The sequence below is a fragment of the Lethenteron reissneri genome, chromosome 65 (genome assembly GCF_015708825.2).
Source record: "Lethenteron reissneri isolate LAM-NWPU_2019-01 chromosome 65, ASM1570882v1, whole genome shotgun sequence".
NCBI lineage: Eukaryota > Metazoa > Chordata > Hyperoartia > Petromyzontiformes > Petromyzontidae > Lethenteron > Lethenteron reissneri.
This window is the reverse complement of record NC_083843.1, coordinates 10,617,302-10,644,314: the sequence shown is the minus strand read 5'-3', so window position 1 is coordinate 10,644,314 and position 27,013 is coordinate 10,617,302. Positions and strand designations below refer to the sequence as shown.

Sequence of the window (27,013 nt, the reverse complement as noted above, 5' to 3'; positions counted from 1 at the left end):
GTGGATTCAGGAGTCGTTGCAGACGGTTCTTGAAGGCAACACTTTTTATTAAAACACCTCGCACGGCAGCGCAGTCCCAGAGCACTCGGTGTTACTGTCTGGGATCCTGAGCCCCTGATGGGCCCCGTCCACCATTCCAGGTAAGTGCAGCACATCTACGGTGCTACAACTAGTTCAGCACCTAACCAATTGTGTGTTGGAGGGTAAACTCCACAGCAGCATACACCCGGTTAAGTGCTGAAGTCGTGAACTGATCGTAAACGTTTTGTGTTTACGTGACACTAGCCATGCCAAGTGGCTGTGTCCGGGTGGTGGTGGTGGTGGCCGGGTTTAACGGCACACATTTATATCTGCGCGACCTGACCTCAAAAGTAAACGTCTTGTAATATTGGCAGAGAAAGCCCTACTACTACTGTGTTAAACCAGATTTTTTAAAATAATCGTTTACAAGATTTTGTTATCGATTCAAAGACTCATGGGAACAAATGTCGATTCTGGTTCAATTTTAATTATGATTTAAAAAAAAAATCGATTTCCATCGACAAAAGTTTCCACCACACGGCACTTTCCAATACGATTGTTGGCGTGACAACCCGATACGATTCAGTCCACTCCTGAATCAGAATATCAGGACCTGTATTTATACTTACAGGAGGAATTCAATGAGCTATAGAGCTCTTTTTTAAAATCCTTTATATTAAGTTCGCGTGCTTGCTTGCTTAGGACCGTGCAAATCTTTCGGTCGTTTTTTTAACCCACTTCCCGTGATCCAATCGAGCTGACATTTTCCACACAGACTCGTTGTGCCAGACAATTATTGTTCGTGAAAAAAATTTCCAAAATTGTACACTTTTTAGGCAGAAAAAAATTTATTTTACATATATTCAAATAGAACGCATTCATGGCTTTGGCTGAACGTCAGAGTGTAAGAGCCCAGAGCGTAACCCCTCCACAGGCCGTGGCGGAGTAGTGCAGTTGGTAGCGCCCTCGCTTCCCATGCCAAAGGTCGCGGGATCGATCCCCGCGTCCTCCACAGGCAAATATATTTTTAAATCCTTTATATTAAGTTCGCCGCTACGCATATAAAGGATTTATAGTGAAAAACTTTGTTTTTACGGGTTTACTTGTTACAGATGTCCAGTTGGCGCACGGGGTCAGAACGTTACAACAACAAACACAAAGTAAAAGAAAGATAAACAACAACAACAACCGCCACTAAGTGGCGGTGACATCACCACAACGCTTGTGCCAGGCCATGTGCACCTTGAGGCTACCACGTGAAGTGTCGAACGTCCGCTGGCAGGAGGAGGTCACGGGGCAGACGAGTTCAAGTTGCATCATCAATTCCCAAGCTTTGGAAATGGGGCGGTAACAAAGGGGCAGTAATAAAACCTTCACCCTGCGATGTCAATGATGGGGCTTGTTCAATGATACTTCACCGCACTATCGAGGAGCCGATTAGTGAAAGTTTGATGATATCTACTTTTTATATTTTTAGCACGTGTTCATCGAAGCCGCTGAAACAAAACGACATTAACAAGCATAACATTCACTGTCTCTTTACAGGCGTGCAAACGACTCCAATTTTGATTTTAATCATAACTGCAAATCTACTACTCATAATGACGTTGGCCATCTTGAGTTTCTACGTCTGGCGCAAGATGGCATCTGCTCATTCAGGTAATGACCAACTGCATCATCGCCAAATCGCATCGGTGAAGATCACACTGGTCAACAAAAAAAACATGTTTTTCTGGCCTGGACTTTTGCAGCTGTTCTAGACTAATTTCAGGGTGCTGATTCCAAATCTGATCTCAGATTTGCTCTATCACATCTCATTTTTATGCTATCGGCATACCCCATTTTCATTGATTTTACCCGAAATTAACTCTGTCACTTATGCTTGTAAGTTGTTGCGAGTCAGTGACTTGCTTTAGTGTTAAAATATGGTGCTGTATTTTTAGAAAAGTGTGTTTATAATAATATTTTATGTAGATATCCACATTTATTTAATATTTTTCTTCTGCAGCTTTTATTGACCTGATGTGATAGACAAAAACTGATGCCAGATTTGGAATCAGCACTCCAAAATTACCTTAAAACCGTTGGAATACCTTATGCCAGAAAAAGCGTGTTGACCAGTGTAATCTTTCAGCACGCGGTTTGAACCTCCAAAGGAGTTCGTTCAAGGCACCAACCCTCCTCCATCTTGAGTTGAATCGAAGGGCCACCGCTTACTGACTGCTGTGTACAGCAAAGCCTCGCTGTGCACGGGTCCCGGATGTCCAGAGTTTTGCACATTTGCGAGTGACTAAATGTGTGGGTTCTTATCCTTTCACTGCAGCCTTGCACCCCTGTTGCGTCTCAATCGTTAAACAATCTGCGATTTTCATGAATACGTAGGGGTTGATGAAACATAGGAGTTGTTGACTTAAAGGTTTCGTGACCGCAGAAGATTAAAAATAATAAAAAATCACGACATTTCGATAGCAACGCAAGCAATCGTCTTCAGGTGAAAAACATACAGCAGGCGGACTTCTGAGGCAGGAATTAACACAGCGAGAGAGCGACTGCAGCCAGAGTTTATATCGGTTTGAGACGGGTGCAACCCAAGGGTAAGTGGGCGAGGCTACAGATGGAATTTGCAAGTAAATGTAAGATCGGAGAGCCTCATATACATCACGACTACGTTGCTGAAGAGGCGGCCATTGTATTGCTAGAGATTAGCAAGTCAATCTGTTAATGTAACCCCACGTCTACGGCGCTGAAGAGGCCGCCATTGTATTGCTAGAGGTTAGAGATGAGCATGTCAATGTGAGACGGCTCCCGCAGCAGCGGCTGTGTTGATGAGAGACATTCAGCCGATTAAACAACGAGCGCCACCGCCGCATCGAGGAAAAGGGAGCAGCAGCTATGTTAGTGAGACATTTAGCCTCTTAATGTAACGACATTTACACTAACAGGCATAATGTCTCACTAACATATGTATATCTTCTTTATGGCCTAGTCTCACTACAAGTGTCAGACAAGAGAACACCGCCAAAAGGCGAACAGCACAAAGACAATGCACTATCAAGGCATTTATAGCTTGCGTTGAGCAACTACTATATTTACTACTATATATTTGACCTTTCTTATTTTTCATCGCTTTGACACTGACTGCCCCTGGCTGTCCGCTTTGCCCTCAAGTCTCACCATAATCCCACTTTCAACTCGCTATTTTGCATTTTTACTGCTGCTGCTGCTATGAATACGTACTTGACAGTGACTTATGGAGTGACTGATGCAGCCAGCTGTGGCTGCAGAGTTTGGTAGTACATGTTGTTTACGTCGTTTATTGTGAAAATTCCGTCACAGTTCCTATGACCTGCACTGTTTCATTGCTTTCATGGCTTAATTTTGGTGATTTTCGAAAAGTTTTTTGGTTTGGCCATGTTTGTTTGTTGTAGTACAGAGTTAGACTGATGGCCTTAATCTAAGTTGTCTTGTGGTTGTTGTTGTTTGACTTGCATCCCACTGGGATTTTTGCACACAGCGTTGGTGTACGGTGCTTTTTCTGCAATATTTTGCTGTCTTTTCTTGGATTTTCTGTTTGCACAAAGTCACAAAGTCACTACGAGATGTTTTCTTGTTCATGTTTTTGTTTTTTGTTTGTTGCGGTTGCACCCGATTCAAGAGCCGAATGGCTCACAGGGCTACACCTAGTACATGAACTTGAACTTGACAGGGTCGGGGAAAAAGTGAAAAAGTGTCTGCAGCTCGCGCTTAAACCAGAGTGCTGAAGCGATAACAGCGGTGCGGAGTTGTTATTGAACGCCCACATCTCCTGAGGAGTCATTCCCCGCCCACCGCGTTGTGATTCCTCACCCATGTGATGGCCAGGGGTCGCTCCTGGAAAGAAAAACAACTCCACAACTCAGTGGGGGGGGGGGGGGGGGGGGGGGGGGGGGGGGGGGGGGCTTACACAGCTGGTAAAAGAAATATTAAAAAATAAATCTAAACACTTAAAACTGTGCCTTGCAGGAACCCGTACAGAATATGGAAAGGTGTACATGTCACTCTCGAATGATAGCAGTCAAGTAAGTCGCTATCCCGCACCTCCGATTGGCAGGGTTGGCTATGTATGGTGTGAAAGAAGTTCAGCACACACACACGGAGACACACAGACACACCCATAGAGACACACAGACACCCCTAGTGACACCCATAGAAACATTTATAGAGACATCCATAGACCCCCAGAGACCCCCAGAGACCCACATAGACCCACAGAGACCCACATAGACCCCCAGAGACCCCCAGAGACCCCCAGAGACCCACATAGACCCACAGAGACCCACAGAGACCCACAGAGACCCACAGAGACCCCCAGAGACCCACATAGACCCCCAGAGACCCACAGAGACCCACAAAGACCCCTAGAGACCACAGCGACCCACAGAGACCCCCAGAGACCCACAGAGACTCACATAGACCCCAGAGACCCACAGAGACCCACATAGACCCCCAGAGACCCCCAGAGACCCACATAGACTCCCAGAGACCCACAGAGACCCACATAGACCCACATAGACCCCCAGAGACCCCCAGAGACCCACATAGACCTCCAGAGACCCACAGAGACCCCCAGAGACCCACAGAGACCCACATAGACCCCCAGAGACCCACATAGACCCCCATAGACCCACATAGACCCCCAGAGACCCCCAGAGACCACAGAGACCCCCAGAGACCCCCAGAGACCCCCAGAGACCCACAGAGACCGACATAGACCCCCAGAGACCCACATAGACCCCCAGAGACCCACATAGACCCCCAGAGACCCACATAGACCCACAGAGACCCACAGAAACCCACATAGACCCCCAGAGACCCACAGAGACCCCCAGAGACCCACAGAGACCCACAGAGACCCACAGAGGCCCACATAGACCCACATAGACCCCCAGAGACCCCCAGAGACCCACATAGACCCCCAGAGACCCACAGAGACCCCCAGAGACCCACAGAGACCCACATAGACCCCCAGAGACCCACATAGACCCCCAGAGACCCACATAGACCCCCAGAGACCCCCAGAGACCCACATAGACCCCCAGAGACCCACATAGACCCCCAGAGACCCACATAGACCCACAGAGACCCACATAGACCCACAGAGACCCCCAGAGACCCCCAGAGACCCCCAGAGACCCACAGAGACCCACATAGACCCCCAGAGACCCACAGAGACCCACAGAAACCCACATAGACCCCCAGAGACCCACAGAGACCCCCAGAGACCCCCAGAGACCACAAAGACCCACAGAAACCCACATAGACCCCCAGAGACCCCCAGAGACCCCCAGAGACCCCCAGAGACCCACAGAGACCCACATAGACCCCCAGAGACCCACATAGACCCCCAGAGACCCCCAGAGACCACAGAGACCCCCAGAGACCCCCAGAGACCCACAGAGACCCACAGAGACCCCCAGAGACCCACATAGACCCCCAGAGACCCACAGAGACCCACAAAGACCCCTAGAGACCACAGCGACCCCCAGAGACCCCCAGAGACCCACAGAGACCCACAGAGACCCCCAGAGACCCACATAGACCCCCAGAGACCCACAGAAACTCACATAGACCCCAGAGACCCACAGAGACCCACATAGACCCCCAGAGACCCCCAGAGACCCACATAGACTCCCAGAGACCCACAGAGACCCACATAGACCCACATAGACCCCCAGAGACCCCCAGAGACCCACATAGACCTCCAGAGACCCACAGAGACCCCCAGAGACCCACAGAGACCCACATAGACCCCCAGAGTCCCACATAGACCCCCAGAGACCCACATAGACCCCCAGAGACCCCCAGAGACCACAGAGACCCCCAGAGACCCCCAGAGACCCCCAGAGACCCACAGAGACCCACATAGACCCCCAGAGACCCACATAGACCCCCAGAGACCCACATAGACCCCCAGAGACCCACATAGACCCACAGAGACCCACAGAAACCCACATAGACCCCCAGAGACCCACAGAGACCCCCAGAGACCCACAGAGACCCACAGAGACCCACAGAGACCCACATAGACCCACATAGACCCCCAGAGACCCCCAGAGACCCACATAGACCCCCAGAGACCCACAGAGACCCCCAGAGACCCACAGAGACCCACATAGACCCCCAGAGACCCACATAGACCCCCAGAGACCCACATAGACCCCCAGAGACCCCCAGAGACCACAGAGACCCCCAGAGACCCCCAGAGACCCCCAGAGACCCACAGAGACCCACATAGACCCCCAGAGACCCACATAGACCCCCAGAGACCCACATAGACCCCCAGAGACCCACATAGACCCACAGAGACCCACATAGACCCACAGAGACCCCCAGAGACCCCCAGAGACCCCCAGAGACCCACAGAGACCCACATAGACCCCCAGAGACCCACAGAGACACACAGAAACCCACATAGACCCCCAGAGACCCACAGAGACCCCCAGAGACCACAAAGACCCACAGAAACCCACATAGACCCCCAGAGACCCCCAGAGACCCACATAGACCCCCAGAGACCCACATAGACCCACAGAGACCCACATAGACCCACAGAGACCCCCAGAGACCCCCAGAGACCCCCAGAGACCCACAGAGACCCACATAGACCCCCAGAGACCCACAGAGACCCACAGAAACCCACATAGACCCCCAGAGACCCCCAGAGACCCATAGAGACCCTCAGAGACCCTCAGAGACCCCCAGAGACCCCCAGAGACCCACAGAGACCCACAGAGACCCACAGAGACCCACATAGACCCCCAGAGACCCACAGAGACCCACAGAGACCCACATAGACCCCCAGAGACCCACATAGACCCCCAGAGACCCCCAGAGACCACAGAGACCCCCAGAGACCCCCAGAGACCCACATAGACGCACAGAGACCCCCAGAGACCCACATAGACCCCCAGAGACCCACATAGACCCACAGAGACCCCCAGAGACCCCCAGAGACCCCCAGAGACCCCCAGAGACCCCCAGAGACCCCCAGAGACCCACAGAGACCCACATAGACCCCCAGAGACACACAGAGACCCACATAGACCCCCAGAGATCCACATAGACCCCCAGAGACCCCCACAGACCCCCAGAGACCCACAGAGACCCACAGAGACCCTCAGAGACCCACAGAGACCACATAGACCCCCAGAGACCCACAAAGACTCACATAGACCCCCAGAGACCCACAGAGACCCACAGAAACCCACATAGACCCCCAGAGACCCACAGAGACCCACATAGACCCCCAGAGACCCCTAGAGACCCACAGAGACCCACAGAGACCCACAGATTGGCACGGTTGTGCTCCGTACGGTGTTCATCCCGGTTTCGGTGACTCCACGAGTGACCGTTCGTCTTGCCGTGACAGACCAAGATCTATGGCAATCGACGGCAGCTGCTCGAGGAGAAACGGCGCCAGCTCAGTAAAGATGTCGGAAGGAACGCCGCGTGTCTCCTGGATGAGCTCGACAGCAGGGGCCTCATCTCGCGGGGAGACTACAGCGACGCTAAACTGATCGCGAGCGGTGAAGAATCCGTCACCTTTCTGATCGAGATCTTCCTCGCCGCTGGAGAGATGGCATGCCAGAAGTTCCTGGACACCCTTTACGCCGTGAAAGACAAGTACCAGCACATGGAGGGGTTTTTCAACGAGCTTGGTAAGAAGTTACGGGAGGGAAAGAAACGTATTTAATCCCCTGCTGATGTTGTACGTTTGCCCACTGACAGAGAAATGATCAGTCTATCATTTTAATGGTAGGTTTAATTTGAACAGTGAGAATTCTAGATTTGAAGCTTTCGTGACTGCAAGGATTCATGTTCTTAGGTTTTTTCGGTAAAAGTAAAATAAAAGAAAAAAATATTTTTTATTTAATTTTATTTTACTTTCATTAATTTTAATTTTTTACCTACGTGACTTTACCGAAAAAACCTAAGAATATGAACAGTGAGAGACAGAATAACAATAAAAAAATCCAGCCTTGTGTAGGTCTACAATCTTGTCCCTGACATCCGTGGAGAGCTCTTTGGTCTTGGCCATGGTGGAGAGTTTGGAATCTGATTGATTGATTGCTTCTGTGAACAGGTGTCTTTTATACAGGTAACAAGCTGAGATTATCTTCTTGGTTCTTTCGGTAAAGTCACGTAGAAGGGAAATAATAAAATAATTAAAAATAAAAGTTAAAAAATAATTCTCACGACGTTTCGGCCACAACGCAAGCAGCCGTCCTCAGGTGAAGAAACAGGTCTGTTGAGAAGACAGAGTCTGAATGACACACCCCAGGCTTGGAGCGTCTATTTAAGCTGGGTTGGAGAGGGAAGGGCGCCTTGACAAAAGAATTTGCATATCAATAGGAATTTAGCATATTTATGGGAAATGCAGATATGGGATTAGTACTACTTGTGAAATGCGTAGGAGGTGGTAGGAGGGTTTAAAGTCATTATGCCTGTGCATTATGCAGGATTAGCAGCATCAAAGGGAGGGGGATAGGGGTAGCATTAATGAAGTGAAGGAATGTTAATAGTATGTAGCTGCAGTAACTAAACCACCACGCAAACAACTAAAGTATAAACTACATAGTATCATCAGTATGCTAAATATACTATCCAATAAGCCGATCTACTAACAGTAAGTAATACATTACAATTCTATGTCGCAAAATATATAATATGCTTCCAGCTAAACTTTATTCTCTTGAAGCTTAAATAGACGCTCCAAGCCTGGGGTGTGTCATTCAGACTCTGTCTTCCCGACAGACCTGTTTCTTCACCTGAGGACGGCTGCTTGCGTTGTGGCCGAAACGTCGTGAGAATTATTTTATTATGTTTTATTATTATTTTTATTATTTTATTACTTCCCTTCTACGTGACTTTACCGAAAGAACCAAGAAGATGAATCCCTGCAGTCACGAAAGCTTTACATCGAAATTGAAGTTATTTTAGTTTAAGTTTCTTCCGGTTTCGTTCCGATGACGGACACATTGCACGTCATCGGACACATGAATCGGAAGAAGAAGTGATGACATAATTCTAGATTTGAAGCTTTCGTGACTGCAAGGATTCATACTCTTAGGCTTTTTCGGTAAAGTCACTTAGGTAAGAAATAAAATTAATAGAAGTAAAATTCCAAAAGACCAGCCCTTAAATACCAGGTAAGGGGGAAAGGGGCTTACTCCCCTCCAAATACTCTCCTACCTCTCCTTCCCATCTCACTCTACTCATCTCCACGCACTCACTTGATGCAGTAAATCTAGCTGTGACCGTCCCACCTGATGACGGAGACTTGTGTTGCCTCCGAAACGTCGTGATTTACCATTTTATTTCTATTATTACGACGTGACTTTACTGAAAAAGCCTAAGAGCATAAGTGATGACATCGTCCTATAATCGTGTTGTAATCTACATACTGCGGTCCTGTTGCTCCTACAGACCAGCTGTCCATCGTGGCCGTTGAGGGGACATCTCTGAGGCACATTCGGAAGAAGAAGCCTCGTCTCAAGGAGTGGATCAGCAAGGACCCAGACTCTCTGCTGGATAAAATGCACCACAATGGGCTCATAACAACCATCGAGTTTGAGAGAATCAAGGGAACGCCTGGCGCTTTAAAATGTGCGGGCTCGCTCCTCGATTTGGTTCTTGACGGCGGTGATCAGAAGTGTGAACAACTCCTGTCCATCCTTAGAGGCATGACAAATTACCCGCGGGTTGATCAGTGGCTACAACGCCTTGGTATGTATCGCTGTGTCCAAGTTCCTCTTGCTAACATTGTCACCCCCCTCCGCACCCTTCCCAACCTTCAAGATTTGATCGATTATTGTGATTGACGGGTTCGTGATTCAATTCGTGAACATTTTTGTTGTCATTATCGTGGGTTAGATCATGTCCCTGTGGAGATGTTGACTACCTCGCCTGGTCTACAGGAGGTCGTGGGTTAAATCATGTCCCTGTGGAGATGTTGACTACCTCGCCTGGTCTACAGGAGGTCGTGGGTTAGATCATGTCCCTGTGGAGATGGTGACTACCTCGCCTGGTTTTCAGGAGGTCGTGGGTTAGATCATGTCCCTGTAGAGATGTTAACTACCTCGCCTGGTCTACAGGAGGTCGTGGGTTAAATCATGTCCCTGTAGAGATGTTAACTTCCTCGCCTGGTCTACAGGATGTCGCGGGTTAGATCATGTCCCTGTAGAGATGTTGACTACCTCGCCTGGTCTACAGGAGGTCGTGGGTTAAATCATGTCCCTGTAGAGATGTTAACTTCCTCGCCTGGTCTACAGGATGTCGCGGGTTAGATCATGTCCCTGTAGAGATGTTGACTACCTCGCCTGGTATACAGGATGTCGTGGGTTAGATCATGTCCCTGTAGAGATGTTAACTACCTCGCCTGGTCTACAGGAGGTCGTGGGCTAGATCATGTCCCTGTAGAGATGTAAGCGGAATCGATCATCGAGGTGAGAGTTCACGTGGATTTATTTTGCGTGATAAGAAGTGTTCACACTTACGTGGATTCTTTTCTCCGGTTCCTCCGGTTTTTCCCCTGCACATTTAGAGTCAGCGTGCATTGAGATTGTTCCGATTATTTTTGCTGCGATGACTGTCCAATCGATGGGGTCACTTTGTTGAGCTGCTATCATTTGGGGCCAGGTCACTCCTGAAAAATAAGTGAAATATGTGGGCTTTGCCTGGTAGGTTTAGTGGATCGTTTAGTGTCATATACGCTGGTCCAACACCATGTGAGACTAGGCTCTAAGGAAAGCTGTCTCGGGTGTGGACCAATCAACTTCAAGGACAGTGCATACATTATCAGAGTTGTGTTTTTGTTTGCATTCCGACCGCAGGTATTGTGGTCAATGCAAACATGACTCCTTGTACAAAAAAGGTGTCAGTTTTGTTGCCAGATAAAAGGGTAAAAAAACAAGGATCATATTTTGCTACTGGCAAATGAGGTTCCAATGGTGTAAATTCTTACCCCGAGCTCTCATACTCTGATGGTGCATTGTCTTTGAGTTGTGCGCCTTTTGGCGTCATCTGGTCCAACACCACGTGAGACTAGGCTCTAAGGAAAGCTGTCTCGGGTGTGGGCCAATCAACTTCAAGGACAGTGCATACATTATCAGAGTTATGTTTTTTGTTTGCATTTCGACCGCAGGTATTGTGGTCTATGCAAACATGACTCTTCATAAAAAAGGTGTCAGTTTTGTTGCCAGATAAAAGGGTAAAAAAACCAATTATCATATTTTGCTACTGGCAAATGAGGTTCCAATGGTGTAAATTCTTACCCCGAGCTCTCATACTCTGATGGTGCATTGTCTTTGAGTTGTGCGCCTTTTGGCGTCATCTGGTCCAACACCAAGTGAGACTAGGCTCTAAGGAAAGCTGTCTCGGGTGTGGGCCAATCAACTTCAAGGACAGTGCATACATTATCAGAGTTATGTTTTTTGTTCGCATTTCGACCGCAGGTATTGTGGTCAATGCAAACATGACTCCTCATAAAAAAAGGTGTCAGTTTTGTTGCCAGATAAAAGGGTAAAAAAACCAATTATCATATTTTGCTCCTAGCAAAGGAGGTTCCATTGGTGTTTGGGTGATTTGTTTACCTTTCTTGTACTTTGCACCACTATCTTGTTTGTGTTGTTGTGTTTGTTGTTGTAGCGTTCTTACCCCGTGCCCCTAATTGATATCTATGACAAAAGCGCTTTAGCGCTCATCGGATTTCTCCAGTATAAATACTGATTCTGATATTCTGATTCAGCGGTGGGCATTTGGACGTAATGGCCGCACACGGCTGGTGCACGGTATAAAAAAATTAACCCGTAAAAACAAAGTTTTTCACTATAAATCCTTTATTTGCGTGGCATCGGTTTTATTTTATTATTCATTTCTGTTTTTCTTGAGTAAGAGTTTCATTTTTTATCACATTGGTATTTTAAATGAAATATGAAAGAACATTTTTCCTAAAAGTGGAAAATTTAGGACATTTTTTTCACGAAAATAAATTGTCACGCACAACGAGTCTGTGTGCAAAATGTCAGCTCGATTGGATCACGGGAAGTGGGTTAAAAAACGACCGAAAGATTTGCACGGTCCTAAGCAAGCAAGCACGCAAGTGAACTTAATATAAAGGATTTTAAAAAAGTTTCAATTCGAGTTGCCAGAAAAAAGGGTAGCAACCCTGTTATTATACTTTGCTAATCTTGATAATTGTTTTTTAACCCTTTTATCTGGCAAACAAAACTGACACCTTTTTTACAAGGAGTCATGTTTGCATAGACCACAATACGCCAACACCATGTGAGACTAGGCTCTAAGGAAAGCTGTCTCGGGTGTGGACCAATCAACTTCAAGGACAGTGCATACATTATCAGAGTTGTGTTTTTGTTTGCATTCCGACCGCAGGTATTGTGGTCAATGCAAACATGACTCCTTGTACAAAAAAGGTGTCAGTTTTGTTGCCAGATAAAAGGGTAAAAAAACAAGGATCATATTTTGCTACTGGCAAATGAGGTTCCAATGGTGTAAATTCTTACCCCGAGCTCTCATACTCTGATGGTGCATTGTCTTTGAGTTGTGCGCCTTTTGGCGTCATCTGGTCCAACACCACGTGAGACTAGGCTCTAAGGAAAGCTGTCTCGGGTGTGGGCCAATCAACTTCAAGGACAGTGCATACATTATCAGAGTTATGTTTTTTGTTTGCATTTCGACCGCAGGTATTGTGGTCTATGCAAACATGACTCCTCATAAAAAAGGTGTCAGTTTTGTTGCCAGATAAAAGGGTAAAAAAACCAATTATCATATTTTGCTACTGGCAAATGAGGTTCCAATGGTGTAAATTCTTACCCCGAGCTCTCATACTCTGATGGTGCATTGTCTTTGAGTTGTGCGCCTTTTGGCGTCATCTGGTCCAACACCAAGTGAGACTAGGCTCTAAGGAAAGCTGTCTCGGGTGTGGGCCAATCAACTTCAAGGACAGTGCATACATTATCAGAGTTATGTTTTTTGTTCGCATTTCGACCGCAGGTATTGTGGTCAATGCAAACATGACTCCTCATAAAAAAAAGGTGTCAGTTTTGTTGCCAGATAAAAGGGTAAAAAAACCAATTATCATATTTTGCTCCTAGCAAAGGAGGTTCCATTGGTGTTTGGGTGATTTGTTTACCTTTCTTGTACTTTGCACCACTATCTTGTTTGTGTTGTTGTGTTTGTTGTTGTAGCGTTCTTACCCCGTGCCCCTAATTGATATCTATGACAAAAGCGCTTTAGCGCTCATCGGATTTCTCCAGTATAAATACTGATTCTGATATTCTGATTCAGCGGTGGGCATTTGGACGTAATGGCCGCACACGGCTGGTGCACGGTATAAAAAAATTAACCCGTAAAAACAAAGTTTTTCACTATAAATCCTTTATTTGCGTGGCATCGGTTTTATTTTATTATTCATTTCTGTTTTTCTTGAGTAAGAGTTTCATTTTTTATCACATTGGTATTTTAAATGAAATATGAAAGAACATTTTTCCTAAAAGTGGAAAATTTAGGACATTTTTTTCACGAAAATAAATTGTCACGCACAACGAGTCTGTGTGCAAAATGTCAGCTCGATTGGATCACGGGAAGTGGGTTAAAAAACGACCGAAATATTTGACCGGTCGTAAGCAAGCAAGCACGCAAGCAAGTGAACTTAATATAAAGGATTTAAAAAATATAAGAAGCATTTTGTTCGCAATAATTATTCGTTTTTCCCACGATTCGTAACCCCGATCAGAAAGTCTCTTGCGGCCATAGACTTGATTGGATGTTTCCTCGATTCAACAGGACGCAAATCATCGGTCAATAATAACCCTTTTCTTTTTAGCGAGTCTCGGTAGACTGAATCAACCTTCGAATCGCGTCAAACTTGGTGACATGGTCAATTAAAGACTGATAAACAGATTTGCAGATTAAAATTTTGATTATTTTTTAAATCCTTTATATTAAGTTCGCTTGCTTGCTTGCTTGCGTGCTTGTGTGCTTGCTTGCTTGCTTACGACCGTGCAAACCTTTCGGTCGTTTTTTAACCCACTTCCCGTGATCCAATCGAGCTGACATTTTGCACACAGACTCGTTGTGCGAGACAATTAATGTTCGTGAAAAAAAATTCCAAAATTTTACACTGTTTAGGGAAAACTAATTAAATATTTAATTACCAATTGTTTAATACTGCAGACAATCATCTGACCCATAGGTGGCAGCCATCTCAAGCCAGAGGACGAGAGGAATCTAGCCGCCACGCATATAAAGGATTTAGAGTGAAAAACTTAGTTTTTACGGGTTATTAAATCCTTTTTTTTAAAACTGTTTTATGATGACCACTGGGTTATGCTGCACCGGTGTACCGGCCAATACGTCTATTTGTTGGTCGAGTGAGAAAGCTGTTTGTCGCTCGTGACGGAACTGAGCTCTCAATTTGGCCACCCAATTTGCCTCTTGCAAGTCATTGGCTTTTGTACGCAGACAATTCTTCTCGATCCGCCTCTGACCACTGATGTGTGTCTCACAGCCGTAACAATGCAGTTCTTCAGAAACTTGTGGTGTGGCATCATGCGTAAGGCTGAGCGATGTTTGCACACGCATTTACGTGTTGCTGAAATAGCCCACAGCCCCTCGTGGGGCATCTTCACAACGCAGTGCAATGCTTCTCAGCATTACAACAGGCACCAGATACACAATTTCCATGCAATGTTGTACCAAGGACTCTGCAAGTTATCGACATTTACGTTCGAATTTCAGATGATGTTATAAATATGTCCGCACCGCAAGTAGTGATGTAATTTGCTCATTTAATCAACTGCACTGGAATATTTTGCGCGCTGCGTGACATTTATGATTGCGGCCATTTTGTTTTGATCTAATATTTAACATGTCACTTCAATTATTGATTCAACAGATGCGAAGTTGAATTGTGATGATGATTCGGTGATTTCCAGCCAAGGTAAGGAGTCTTCTGAGCATGGTGACACATCATAATCTGCGTGTTGCGCAGGAAATTTGCAGGCAGTCCTCGACTTATGAACGCCGGACTTACGAACACTCGTACTTACGAACACTCGTACTTACGAACGAGCTTCTATGAAATATAAACAAGTATAACCCGTAAAAACAAAGTTTTTCACTCTAAATCCTTTATATGCGTGGCGGCTAGAGTCATCTCGTCCTCTGGCTTGAGATGGCTGCCACCTATGGGTCAGATGATTGTCTGCAGTATTAAACAATTGGTAATTAAATATTTAATTTGTTTTCCCTAAACAGTGTAAAATTTTGGAAACATTTTTTCACGAAAATTAATTGTCTCGCACAACGAGTCTGTGTGCAAAATGTCAGCTCGATTGGATCACGGGAAGTGGGTTAAAAAACGACCGAAAGATTTGCACGGTCGTAAGTGCGCAAGCAAGCAAGTGAACTTAATATAAAGGATTTAATAACAAGGACGGACGACGCTGCTTTCGGCGATGACGTAAGTGTTCGGTTGACATAATCAGCTGATTATGGAAATGCAGCTGCTTCTTTCGTGCGGCTGATGATGTTCATGGCAAAGTACCGACGGCAATTCCACATTCACGTGTTGAAGCTAGCAGCTAACCGCATCGAGAGATGGTGGAGTAGTATAGCCGCGATGTCTCCTTCTTTGTATTTGTGGATCGGGCATTGCTGCATCGTTGCATGCTGTGTACGGTCTGTCCTGGATGACCACAGTCGTACACTGCCGGAGAGTACTATTTACTTTCCATTCGTGCATCGTCAGGTATCCGCATCTACTGCCATGGTTTGTGCAGAGCATGCGGTTTAGGGTGGACTATGAGCTTTGTGGAAGATCAAACTCCAGGTGATCTGCTGTGAAACAATGTAAAAGGGTTTTCCCCTTTCTGGCTATACAGATGTAATAACACGCTGGAGACGGCTTGTAGAATCGGTCCTTTTATTTCACTTCCTTTGCAGTTCACAAACACTCCCCGTTGCTGGCAGGCAACGGGGAGCGGGCAGACGGTCACCAGAGACCCGCCACCACGTGGCACCCAGAGCCCCACTCGCGCGTGGCCTCTCCCTCTCTTCGTTCCCTGTCTGACCCCGTGTCTCTCCTCTCTCTCCCCTTATTTAATGCCTGGGTCACGTGGTACCCTCCAGCCAATCCTCAACAGCCTGCGCCGAATGTTCCAGATCCCCCATCAACTCCCGGGACCACGCCCCTGACTTGTCTTCCCATTGGCTGATGCCAAGACCACCGGAACCAATCACCTAGCTGACATCCCGTGATCATGCCGGGGCCATGCTCCCAGGCTCTCCCCCCATTGGCTAAGCCGATCACCACGTGAGTCTGACATAGGCTCGTATTACAAAGATGTTAAAACGCCAAACTGAAAACTTTGCAAACTGTGCTGTTTGCCTTTTGGTGTCCTCTGGTGTAACACTGTTTGAGACTAGGCTCTAAAGAAAGCTGTCTCTGGTGTGGAACAATCCGTTTCAAAGACAATGCACATACTGTGAGAGCATTTTTTTTTTGCATGTTCACCACAAGTATATGTGGTTAATGCAGACATGATTCCTTGCAAAAGGTTTCAGTTTGGTGCTTTAATATCTTAACACCAACTGTTTTATTGACAGAAAGGGGAAACCCTTATTATCATAACTGAATACTGGCAAAGGAGGCATCATGAGGTGAGACGTAAGTTTGAGCGTCACTTTGCTACCGCAGTGAGGCACGATAACCGTTGTCCACGTTCTTGACAGATGAAAGCAACAAGATCGTGGTTGTTCCTGGGAACGCTCTGCACGTGATCCGACGCAAGAAACCCGAGTTGAAGCGTTGGCTCAGCAGGAACCCCTCGTACTTTCTGGATGAGCTGAACACAAAGACGTTCATCTCAAAGGAGGTCCTCTCCAAAGCCAAGAAGAATCCCCAACAGTTGGAGGGCGTGTGTTTGCTGCTCGACTACTTCATTGACGGAGGCGAGCGGAAGTGTCAGAAGCTGCTGGAAACGCTCCAAGACCTCAAGGAACAATATCCAGAAATCAAACACTGGCTTCACCGCCTTGGTACGTGTGCTAAGAATACTATTAGCAGTGTCTGAAGTTCAAGATAGAGCTGGAACAATAAGTTAACGCTGATTGATGGATGAAACATCGTAATTGACTAAGGGCTCTTTTGATGATTGCAATTGGCCCCACATCTTGCTCTGTTTTTGTCTGGCACTCCACCACTCATTGTGAGCGTATCTCCTTTGCCCCACTATTGTTGCTTGAATGCAAGTGCCTCCGAATGTCCAGTAGCGTCCTTCAGACGCCTCTTTCCCAGAGGCCGATTATTGACACCTACAAGTACCAGTCATTGGCGAGTCCAATCAGCTCCACATCCTCTTGTACCACCACATCAGATTATCTAACCCATTCCGTGCCCCCCCCCCCCCCCATTAAGCCCCCTCTATTTGATCAATCAGCAGCAGGTATGGCATGCAGTGGCTGGGCATGAGATCTTCATTACCCAGCCAATGTAACCTTGCCCTGCAGGAGGAGCAAACTGATGATGGGGACCTTGTCCAGATCTTTCAACGATTTGGGAGTTCCTCAAAATCTAATCCAGTCTGGTTAAACCCAGGATGTATCATAGTCAGGCCAGCCTGAATGTTTCCAAGTCAGCACATGTCTTTTTTGAAGGGGTGTCCATCTTTTTCAAGCATAGAGAAAAGAGAGGCTAACAGGCTGAGATGAGCCAGAGCTTCATATGGAGTGATAGGCCAGGTAACTTCTGTACAGCGTCAAGCAGTCAATGCAAATATAATGCTGCTCAACTAATCTGAAGTAAGACCTCCATTGCGAAACTGCAGATGTTCATGACCACATTGCTCAGGTATGGGAATTGTTTTCCATAACAAGACAATAATTCCCACACCTGCATCTGTAACTATTTCACTCTGGTGGTGGAAATCCACCCATGGTCCTTTCAACCCCAATATTTTGTAGTCAGCAAAGGGATGGTAAATTTGTATGATTGATGCTTTCCACATTGGCTTGAAGGAGTTCATTCCTTAGCTCTGTCTGTCCACACATTTATTTGACTGCAACAGGGCGCCACAATAACTCTCATAACAAAAATCAAATATATAGCAAATGATTATCAAGTATGAGATGTAATTATAAGCTTGCTTTAGAAAATGTTGTCGAAATCCTGATGTAAAAATTGGCAAAATGGCTACTTGTTGATGTGCAAAAAATATTGTCGGTTACCCGATAACTTCCGATTCTGTTAAACTGCTGAAGACAAAAGGCATCTCGCTCAACTACCGCATAATCCTCGTGCGCGCCTGTTTTGTTTTACGAACCTGTTGCCTCACGATCACACCGCAGAGGACGAGGCACAGATTGTGGTTGTGGAGGAGGACATCGAAGAGCAGATCTCTCGCAACCGGGACAACCTCATCCAGTGGATCTCCAAAGACCCAACCTTCCTCCTGGACGAGATGGACAGCAAGTGGTACATCGAGCGGCGCGTCTACACCCAAGTCAGGGACAAGAGGGATGGCTTAGAGTGCGCCAGCTTCCTCCTCGACCACTTCGTGTCCGGAGGACAGGGATACCAGAAGCTGCTTGTGGCGCTGAGGGCCGTCCAGAGACACTATGACCCCAAGCTACGTACCTGGCTGGATAAGCTAAGTGAGAAATATATATATTTTTAAATCCTTTATATTAGGTTCACTTGCTTGCTTGCTTGCGCGCTTACGACCGTGCAAATCTTTCGGTCGTTTTTTAACCCACTTCCCGTGATCCAATCGAGCTGACATTTTGCACACAGACTCGTTGTGCGTGACAATTTATTTTCGTGAAAAACAAATTTCCAAAATTTTACACTTTTTAGGAAAAAAAAAATTCATATTTAATTTAAAATACCAATGTGATAAAAATGAAACTCTTACTCAAGAAAAACAGAAATGAATAATAAAATATAACCGATGCCACGCACATAAAGGATTTATAGTGAAAAACTTTGTTTTTACGGGTTAACTTTTTTTTTAATTTACTTTTATTAATTTAATTTTTTTACCTACGTGACTTTACCGAAAAAAACCTAAGAATATGAATCCTTGCAGTCACGAAAGCTTCAAATCTAGAAGCTAAGTGAGCTCTTCTTGGTTCTTTCGGTAAAGTCATCACGTAGAAGGGAAGTAATAATATAATACAAATAAAACATAATAAAATACAATTCTCAAGACGTTTCGGCCACAACGCAAGCAGCCGTCCTCAGGTGAAGAACAGGTCTGTCGGGGAGACAGCGTCTGACAGACCTGTTCTTCACCTGAGGACGGCTGCTTGCGTTGTGGCCGAAACGTCGTGAGAATTGTATTTTATTATGTTTCAATTTTATTATTTTATTACTTCCCTTCTACGTGATGACTTTACCGAAAGAACCAAGAAGATGAATCCCTGCAGTCACGAAAGCTTTAAATCGAAATTCATGTTTTTTTTCTTCAAATGTTCGTGCTGTGGTTTTCACACCTGATGATGATTGCTGCTTGTGTTGCAATCGAAGCGTCGTGAGAATTTTATTGTTTTATATTTTTATTATTTTATTATTTCACTTCTGCGTAACTTTACCGAAAGAACCAGGAAGATGAATCCCTGCCGTCACGAACAGCTTTAAATCTAGAAGCTAAGTGAGCTCGGCACAATGTATTGTGCTCAGAGGTCGTAGTTCTGAGGTTGAGCAGCCAACCTGGGTAATGCTGTAGGTATCGTCATTGTTACTACCCGATGCACCTTTAGTAACCCTTTCCCGTTCCAATGAGGTACGTGTACGTATGTGTACGTCATCAGTTTTCCTTCCGATTCAATTCCGTTCTCAAATGGAACTGGTAACAAAACTAAAATTCAAGTAACTTTAATTCTAGATGTGAAGCTTTCGTGACTGCAACGATTCATACTCTTGGGTTTTTTCGGTAAAGTCACGTAGGTAAGAATATATAAGAATAAAATAAAAAATAGATTTAATAATAGATTTCCATTATAAAAATAAATAATAAATAATAAATATCAATAAATAATAGAAATAATAATAGATTTCTATTATAAATAATAATCAATAATAGAAATAATAATAGATTTATATTATTAAAATAAATAAATAAAATGGTTAATAATAAATAATAAAAATAATCGATCTCTATCATTAAAATAAATAATAAAAACAATATAAATAGTCATAGATTTCTATTATTTTTATTTTTTATTTTTATTACTTATTTTTCACCTACGTGACTTTACCGAAAAAAACCTAAGAGTATCAAGTAACTTGATGGGTACAGAGGCTCCCACACCGCCATGCGGCAGAGCGTGTGTGGCACGGTTTCTGCGCACCGGCTGTCGTAGAGTGGCGGCGGTCGTGTTGCTACAGTTCTCTGCGGTGAGTACCGATGGCGTCGTAGAAACAAAATGGTGTCGCTGCCACGCCTCTCTAAACAAAATGGCGCCGCTGCCACGTCTCTCTAAACAAAATGGACACCGCTGCCACGCCTCTCTAAACAAAATGGCGCCGCTGCCACGCCTCTAAACAAAATGGACGCCGCTGCCACGTCTCTCTAAACAAAATGGCGTCGCTGCCACGCCTCTCTAAACAAAATGGCGTCGCTGCCACGCCTCTCTAAACAAAATGGACGCCGCTGCCACGCCTCTCTAAACAAAATGGACGCCGCTGCCACGCCTCTCTAAACAAAATGGCGTCGCTGCCACGCCTCTCTAAACAAAATGGCGTCGCTGCCACGCCTCACTAAACAAAATGGCGTCGCTGCCACGCCTCTCTAAACAAAATGGCGTCGCTGCCACGCCTCTCTAAACAAAATGGCGCCGCTGCCACGCCTCTCTAAACAAAATGGCGTAGCTGCCACGCCTCTCTAAACAAAATGGCGTCGCTGCCACGCCTCTCTAAACAAAATGGACGCCGCTGCCGCGCCTCTCTAAACAAAATGGCGTCGCTGCCACGCCTCTCTAAACAAAATGGCGTCGCTGCCGCGCCTCTCTAAACAAAATGGACGCCGCTGCCACGCCTCTCTAAACAAAATGGACGCCGCTGCCACGCCTCTCTAAACAAAATGGCGTCGCTGCCGCGCCTCTCTAAACAAAATGGACGCCGCTGCCGCGCCTCTCTAAACAAAATGGCGCCGCTGCCACGCCTCTCTAAACAAAATGGACGCCGCTGCCGCGCCTCTCTAAACAAAATGGACGCCGCTGCCACGCCTCTCTAAACAAAATGGCGTCGCTGCCGCGCCTCTCTAAACAAAATGGACGCCGCTGCCGCGCCTCTCTAAACAAAATGGACGCCGCTGCCACGTCTCTCTAAACAAAATGGACGCCGCTGCCGCGCCTCTCTAAACAAAATGGACGCCGCTGCCGCGCCTCTCTAAACAAAATGGCGCCGCTGCCACGCCTCTCTAAACAAAATGGACGCCGCTGCCGCGCCTCTCTAAACAAAATGGACGCCGCTGCCACGCCTCTCTAAACAAAATGGCGCCGCTGCCACGCCTCTCTAAACAAAATGGACGCCGCTGCCGCGCCTCTCTAAACAAAATGGACGCCGCTGCCACGTCTCTCTAAACAAAATGGACGCCGCTGCCGTGCCTCTCTAAACAAAATGGACGCCGCTGCCACGCCTCTCTAAACAAAATGGCGTCGCTGCCACGCCTCTCTAAACAAAATGGACGCCGCTGCCACGCCTCTCTAAACAAAATGGACGCCGCTGCCGCGCCTCTCTAAACAAAATGGATGCCGCTGCCGCGCCTCTCTAAACAAAATGGCGCCGCTGCCACGCCTCTCTAAACAAAATGGACGCCGCTGCCGCGCCTCTCTAAACAAAATGGACGCCGCTGCCGCGCCTCTCTAAACAAAATGGCGCCGCTGCCACGCCTCTCTAAACAAAATGGACGTCGCTGCCACGCCTTTCTAAACAAAATGGACGCCACTGCCGCGCCTCTCTAAACAAAATGGACGCCGCTGCCACGCCTCTCTAAACAAAATGGACGCCGCTGCCACGCCTCTCTAAACAAAATGGACGCCGCTGCCGCGCCTCTCTAAACAAAATGGACGCCGCTGCCACGCCTCTCTAAACAAAATGGCGTCGCTGCCACGCCTCTCTAAACAAAATGGACGCCGCTGCCACGCCTCTCTAAACAAAATGGACGCCGCTGCCGCGCCTCTCTAAACAAAATGGACGCCGCTGCCACGCCTCTCTAAACAAAATGGCGCCGCTGCCACGCCTCTCTAAACAAAATGGCGCCGCTGCCATGCCTCTCTAAACAAAATGGACGCCAAGCTGCTTGCAGACGTCTCGGAACTTGAAGGGGTGAACGACATTAACAATCGCAGCGGTTGTGACGTGACCCAGTGGTCTAGAAAACCGAAGCCGTGTTCATTTCGACCGATGTATCAAGAGGTCCTTGCAGTGACGCTACTACTGTTGTACATCTTCTTGGTTCTTTCGGTAAAGTCATGTAGAAGGGAAGTAATAAAATAATAAAAATTAAACATGATAAAATAATTCTCACGACGTTTCGGCCACAACGCAAGCAGCCGTCCTCAGGTGAAGAACAGGTCTGTCGGGGAGACAGCGTCTGAATGTCGGGGAGACAGCGCCATTCAGATGCTGCCTTCCCAACAGACCTGTTCTTCACCTGAGGACGGCTGCTTGCGTTGATGCCGAAACGTCGTGAGAATTGTATTTTATTATGTTTTATTTGTATTATTTTATTACTTCCCTTCTACGTGACTTTACCGAAAGAACCAAGAAGATGAATCCCTGCAGTCACGAAAGCTTTAAATCGATACTGTTGTACAGATTATGTTGCCAAGGTAATGATGATAATAATAATTGCAATTTACCACACGCACAAGATTTTATGGACGTAAATAACCGCAACTCTGAGGCACGGAGCCAGGCTCGGCGTACCTTGAAAGTTCGTGGCCCAGAAGTTTATTTTAAAATGTAACACCGTAGTGGTAGAGGCTTTCGCGATCAACATTACTCATACTGTTATTACTTGTTAATTTTATTAATTTTAATTTTACTATTTTTCTACCTACGTGACTTTACCGAAAAAGCCTAAGAGTATGAATCATTGCAGTCACGAAAGCTTCAAATCTAGAATTACTCATAGTAACGTTCTTTTGGGTGGGTGGGGGGGGGGGGTTAAATGGCGTAAATGTGTGACAAACTCAACGTTTACATCGCTCAGACTACGAAGTCGTGGGCCTCATATGTCCCACTGCCTGTTGGTTCACCCTTCCCTGCCCCACGTGATTTTTGATGAGGTGTGTTTTAACGCGTGAAGTTGCAACGGCTAAAAAAAAGAATTGTGACATTTTCACTGTCGTTTCCAACGTGTGCTTGTTGTTACAGAATGTCCGGGTGCAACCGGTTCTCCAACTGTCCGTGGCAAGTCAAGCAACGATATAAAACACACTTCACGTCAACAGCAAGCATAGGCATAGCCAGCAGTGGGAAAAAGAAAGCCTATTTACTGAGTACTCTATACTGTAGGCGACTGCCAAAATGTATACAGCGGTACCTCGGTTAACAGTGACATGGGTTTTTCAGTTATTGTTTCAACTCCCATAGGACCCCACGACTAACGTTAAAATGCTGACTAAAGGTACGTGTTTACGTTATAATAATAATAGTTTAGCTAGTAGGCTTTCGCGACCAATAGTATACATAATATAGTTTTTTTGGGGTTAGATCGTGCCAGTATAAATGTGTCGTAACTCTCCACCACCTGACAGACAGTTCGTAAGGGATTTGTTACGTAAACAAAACGCCAATTAGTTACTACTTCAGCTCACCAGTGTGTTGGGAGAGTAAAGAGTATTATTAAGTGATACGTCTTACAAGTACAATTCCTTGTAGAGGAAACAATGCTAATTAACTGATTACTAATCTACTACAACAATAAAATGTGATGTGTCGCTAGGAACAATCCCCTAAGCCTAACATTACAAACATATCTAAAAAAAATGTATTAAACATGTACTTACATTTATTATACTTTAAACACTATCAAATATGATTTTTAAAAAAGCCTAGTACGATTACAGTTATGGGGAGGGGTCTCCAATATGTGTTGTGGTTAAGGACTGTAAAGTTGCTACTCATAACTAAACGATGTACAACGTGGAATGTTCTTCCATAAGAGCATGGACATTGCCTGTGCCACCTCGTTGAGGTGCTATCATTTGTGATAGAAGGGTCGCTTCTGAAACAGAACTGTACAGCTCAATGGTGCCTTACCTGGTATAAAAAATAGTTTTAATAGATGAGAGGGGAGAGGTAGGAAAGTGCGTGGAGGGGAGTAGAGTGAGATGACAAGGCAGGAGAAGTTTGAAATGGGGGGGGGGGGGGGGGAGTCCACATGGCACGATTGTGGATGGTGATTGCCGCCTTCAAAGCGTCAAACTAAAACGACTTGTGGTGGTTTTCTTCACGCAGATAACCGCATCGTGGTCGTGGCTGGGAACGCGCTTCACGTGATCCGAGGCAAGAAACCCGAGTTGAAGCGTTGGCTCGGCAAGAACTCCTCGCCTCTGCTCAAAGAGCTGGACAAGAAGCAACTCCTCTCCGCGGAGATTCTCTCCAGAGCCCGGAGCATTTCCTTTGAACTGGAGCGTGCGGGCTTCCTGCTTGACCACTTCATCGACGGAGAAGAGAAGAGGTGCCATCAGCTCCTGTGCACGCTGCAAGACCTCAGGAGCTGCTATCCGGAGGTCAACGTTTGGCTCGAGACTCTCGGTACGGCGGCTGTGACCGCGGCATATAAACCTGCGAGTCGCACTACACGCGCGCATGGCCAACGCTCCATTGTTACAGGGCGATGGGATGATAGAAGATGGGTGCGGGTCCTAGGCAGCCCTAGGACCCGCTGGTGGACACCAGCGGTGAGGGAAGCTGTCAAGTTGAAGACGGAGTCTTTTTGAGCTTTGCTCAGGAAAAGGTCTCTCGACTCCATTGAGCAATACCGGTTTGCCAAGATGGCGGCAGCGTTAGCAGTGGCTAGTTTGTAGAGGCCATGAAGAGGGACTACTGGGCAGCCTCAAAGATGTTCTGGCAAACCACCTTAGGAGGGGTCGACGGGAAGTGGGCCAGCTGTGCTCAGCAAGGGTGGCGTAACATTGACCTCGACTAAGGAGATAGTCGAGAGGTGGAAGGAACATTAGTTAGGAGCTCCTCCACCAGGTGGACATGCCCTCCTCTCAGGAGGCAGCCCTTGAAACAGCTGCCCCTAGTGGAGGAGTTTAAGTACCTCGGGGTTTCTTCCGCAAGCGATGGTAAGTGGGAAACGGGAGATCGGCCGTCAGATCGGTGCGGTGGCCGCAGTGTTGCAGGCGCTGTACCGTTCCGTGATAGAGAACCAGGAGCTGAGTTCTCCAACAAAGCTCGCGGTTTGCTGGTCGATCTACGTTCCCACCTTCACCTATGGTCATGAGCTTTGGGTAATGACCGAAAGGATGAAATCACGGGTACAAGGGGCCAAAATGAGGTTTCTACGCAGGGTTGTCGGGCTCACTCTCCGTGATCGGGTGAGAAGCTCGGTAATCTGGGAAAGCCTCAGAGTTGAGCCGCTGCTCCTCCAGATCGAAAGGAGCCAGTTGAGGTGGTTCAGACACTTGGTAGACTTTCCCTGGAACTCTACCGGGCAGCATGTCCCACTGGGCACAGACCTCATGGCTGGCCCAGTAAATGCTGACGGGACTATGTCGCTCGGCTGGCCTGCAAACCTCTCCAGGAACAGCTGCAGTCTGTCGCCAGGGAGAGGGAGGTGTGGACCGCCTTACTCAACATACTGTTGCCTCTGTGACCCTGACCAGGAAAAGTGGACTGAGAAACGAAGAAACACGTGGAGTACAGGTGACACTCGATTATCTGTGTGCTGATAATTGGTATTTTTACCCTTCTATCTGGCAACAAAACTGACACCTTTTTTTACGATGAGTCATGTTTGCATGGACCACAATACCTGCAGTCATAATGCAAACAAAAAACATAACTCTGATAATGTATGTGCACTGTCCTTGAAGTTGATTGGTCCACACCCGAGACAGCTTTCCTTAGAGCCTAGTCTCACATGGTGTTGGACCAGATGACGCCAAAAGGCGCCAATCTAACTATACTAAAGTTACAAAGTCTAACTAAACAGTCGCCAGAGCCGCCGGTCTAAAGGCTGCATCGTTTCGGCGATCGTCAGACAGTCGGTTGTTGTTGTTGAAACAAGAGCTAAGTAGTGCTACGTACACCACCCAAATGCAGAGCCTTCGAAATTGGAGTGGTAACAACGGAACAGTAGCATATTTATTTTTTGTCTATTTTTCCGTTTCCTTTTTCCAATCTCACATAGTAAACGAATTTAAAACGCTGAAAAACATAGAACGTACGACAAATAAGAAATTATAATGCGCAAAAATAAGCTGTCTTAAATGATGATGAGTAGTGAAAATCTTGCGCCCCCTTCCTTTACAAAGCCGCAGGATAATCGATAATCCACCGAACATATATCCACGATTTTTCGTCAATTTTCTTTCCGTGCCACAGCGAACGAAGCCCACATCGTGGTGGTGGAGGAGGAGACGGAGGCGGTCGTCCAGGGCAACAAGGACGAACTCAAGGCGTGGATCGCCCTCGACCCCTCGCTGCTGCTTGACGAGATCGACAGCAAGTGGTACGCCCAGCGCTCGTTCTACATCACGGCCAAGAACATGGAGAGCAAGGACGAGTGCGCCGCCTACATCCTCGACCATTTCATCGACGGGGAGGCGGGCTACCAGAAGCTTCTGGTGGCTCTGAGAGCCGTGCAAGACCACTACCCTCAGCAGTTGCGCGTGTGGCTGGACAACCTCGGTAAGCACCGTGGTGGCTAGGGAGATGTTGACTACCTCGCCTGGTGTGCAGGAGGTCGTGGGT

At 46.7% G+C, this 27,013-nt stretch overlaps 1 protein-coding gene across 1 annotated transcript in view; it reads left to right on the top strand.

Annotated features, from left to right (window-relative positions):
• Positions 1-27,013, top strand: part of LOC133359466 (uncharacterized) — a 47,007-nt gene that overhangs the window by 12,129 nt on the left and 7,865 nt on the right. Inside the window, exons 5-14 of the mRNA XM_061577883.1 lie at positions 1,567-1,680; positions 4,024-4,079; positions 7,430-7,718; positions 9,487-9,786; positions 14,975-15,019; positions 16,813-17,118; positions 18,427-18,732; positions 23,462-23,497; positions 24,548-24,847; positions 26,645-26,950. Of these exons, the coding sequence (XP_061433867.1) occupies positions 1,567-1,680; positions 4,024-4,079; positions 7,430-7,718; positions 9,487-9,786; positions 14,975-15,019; positions 16,813-17,118; positions 18,427-18,732; positions 23,462-23,497; positions 24,548-24,847; positions 26,645-26,950 (2,058 nt within the window). The remainder of the gene's footprint in view (positions 1-1,566; positions 1,681-4,023; positions 4,080-7,429; positions 7,719-9,486; positions 9,787-14,974; positions 15,020-16,812; positions 17,119-18,426; positions 18,733-23,461; positions 23,498-24,547; positions 24,848-26,644; positions 26,951-27,013) is intronic.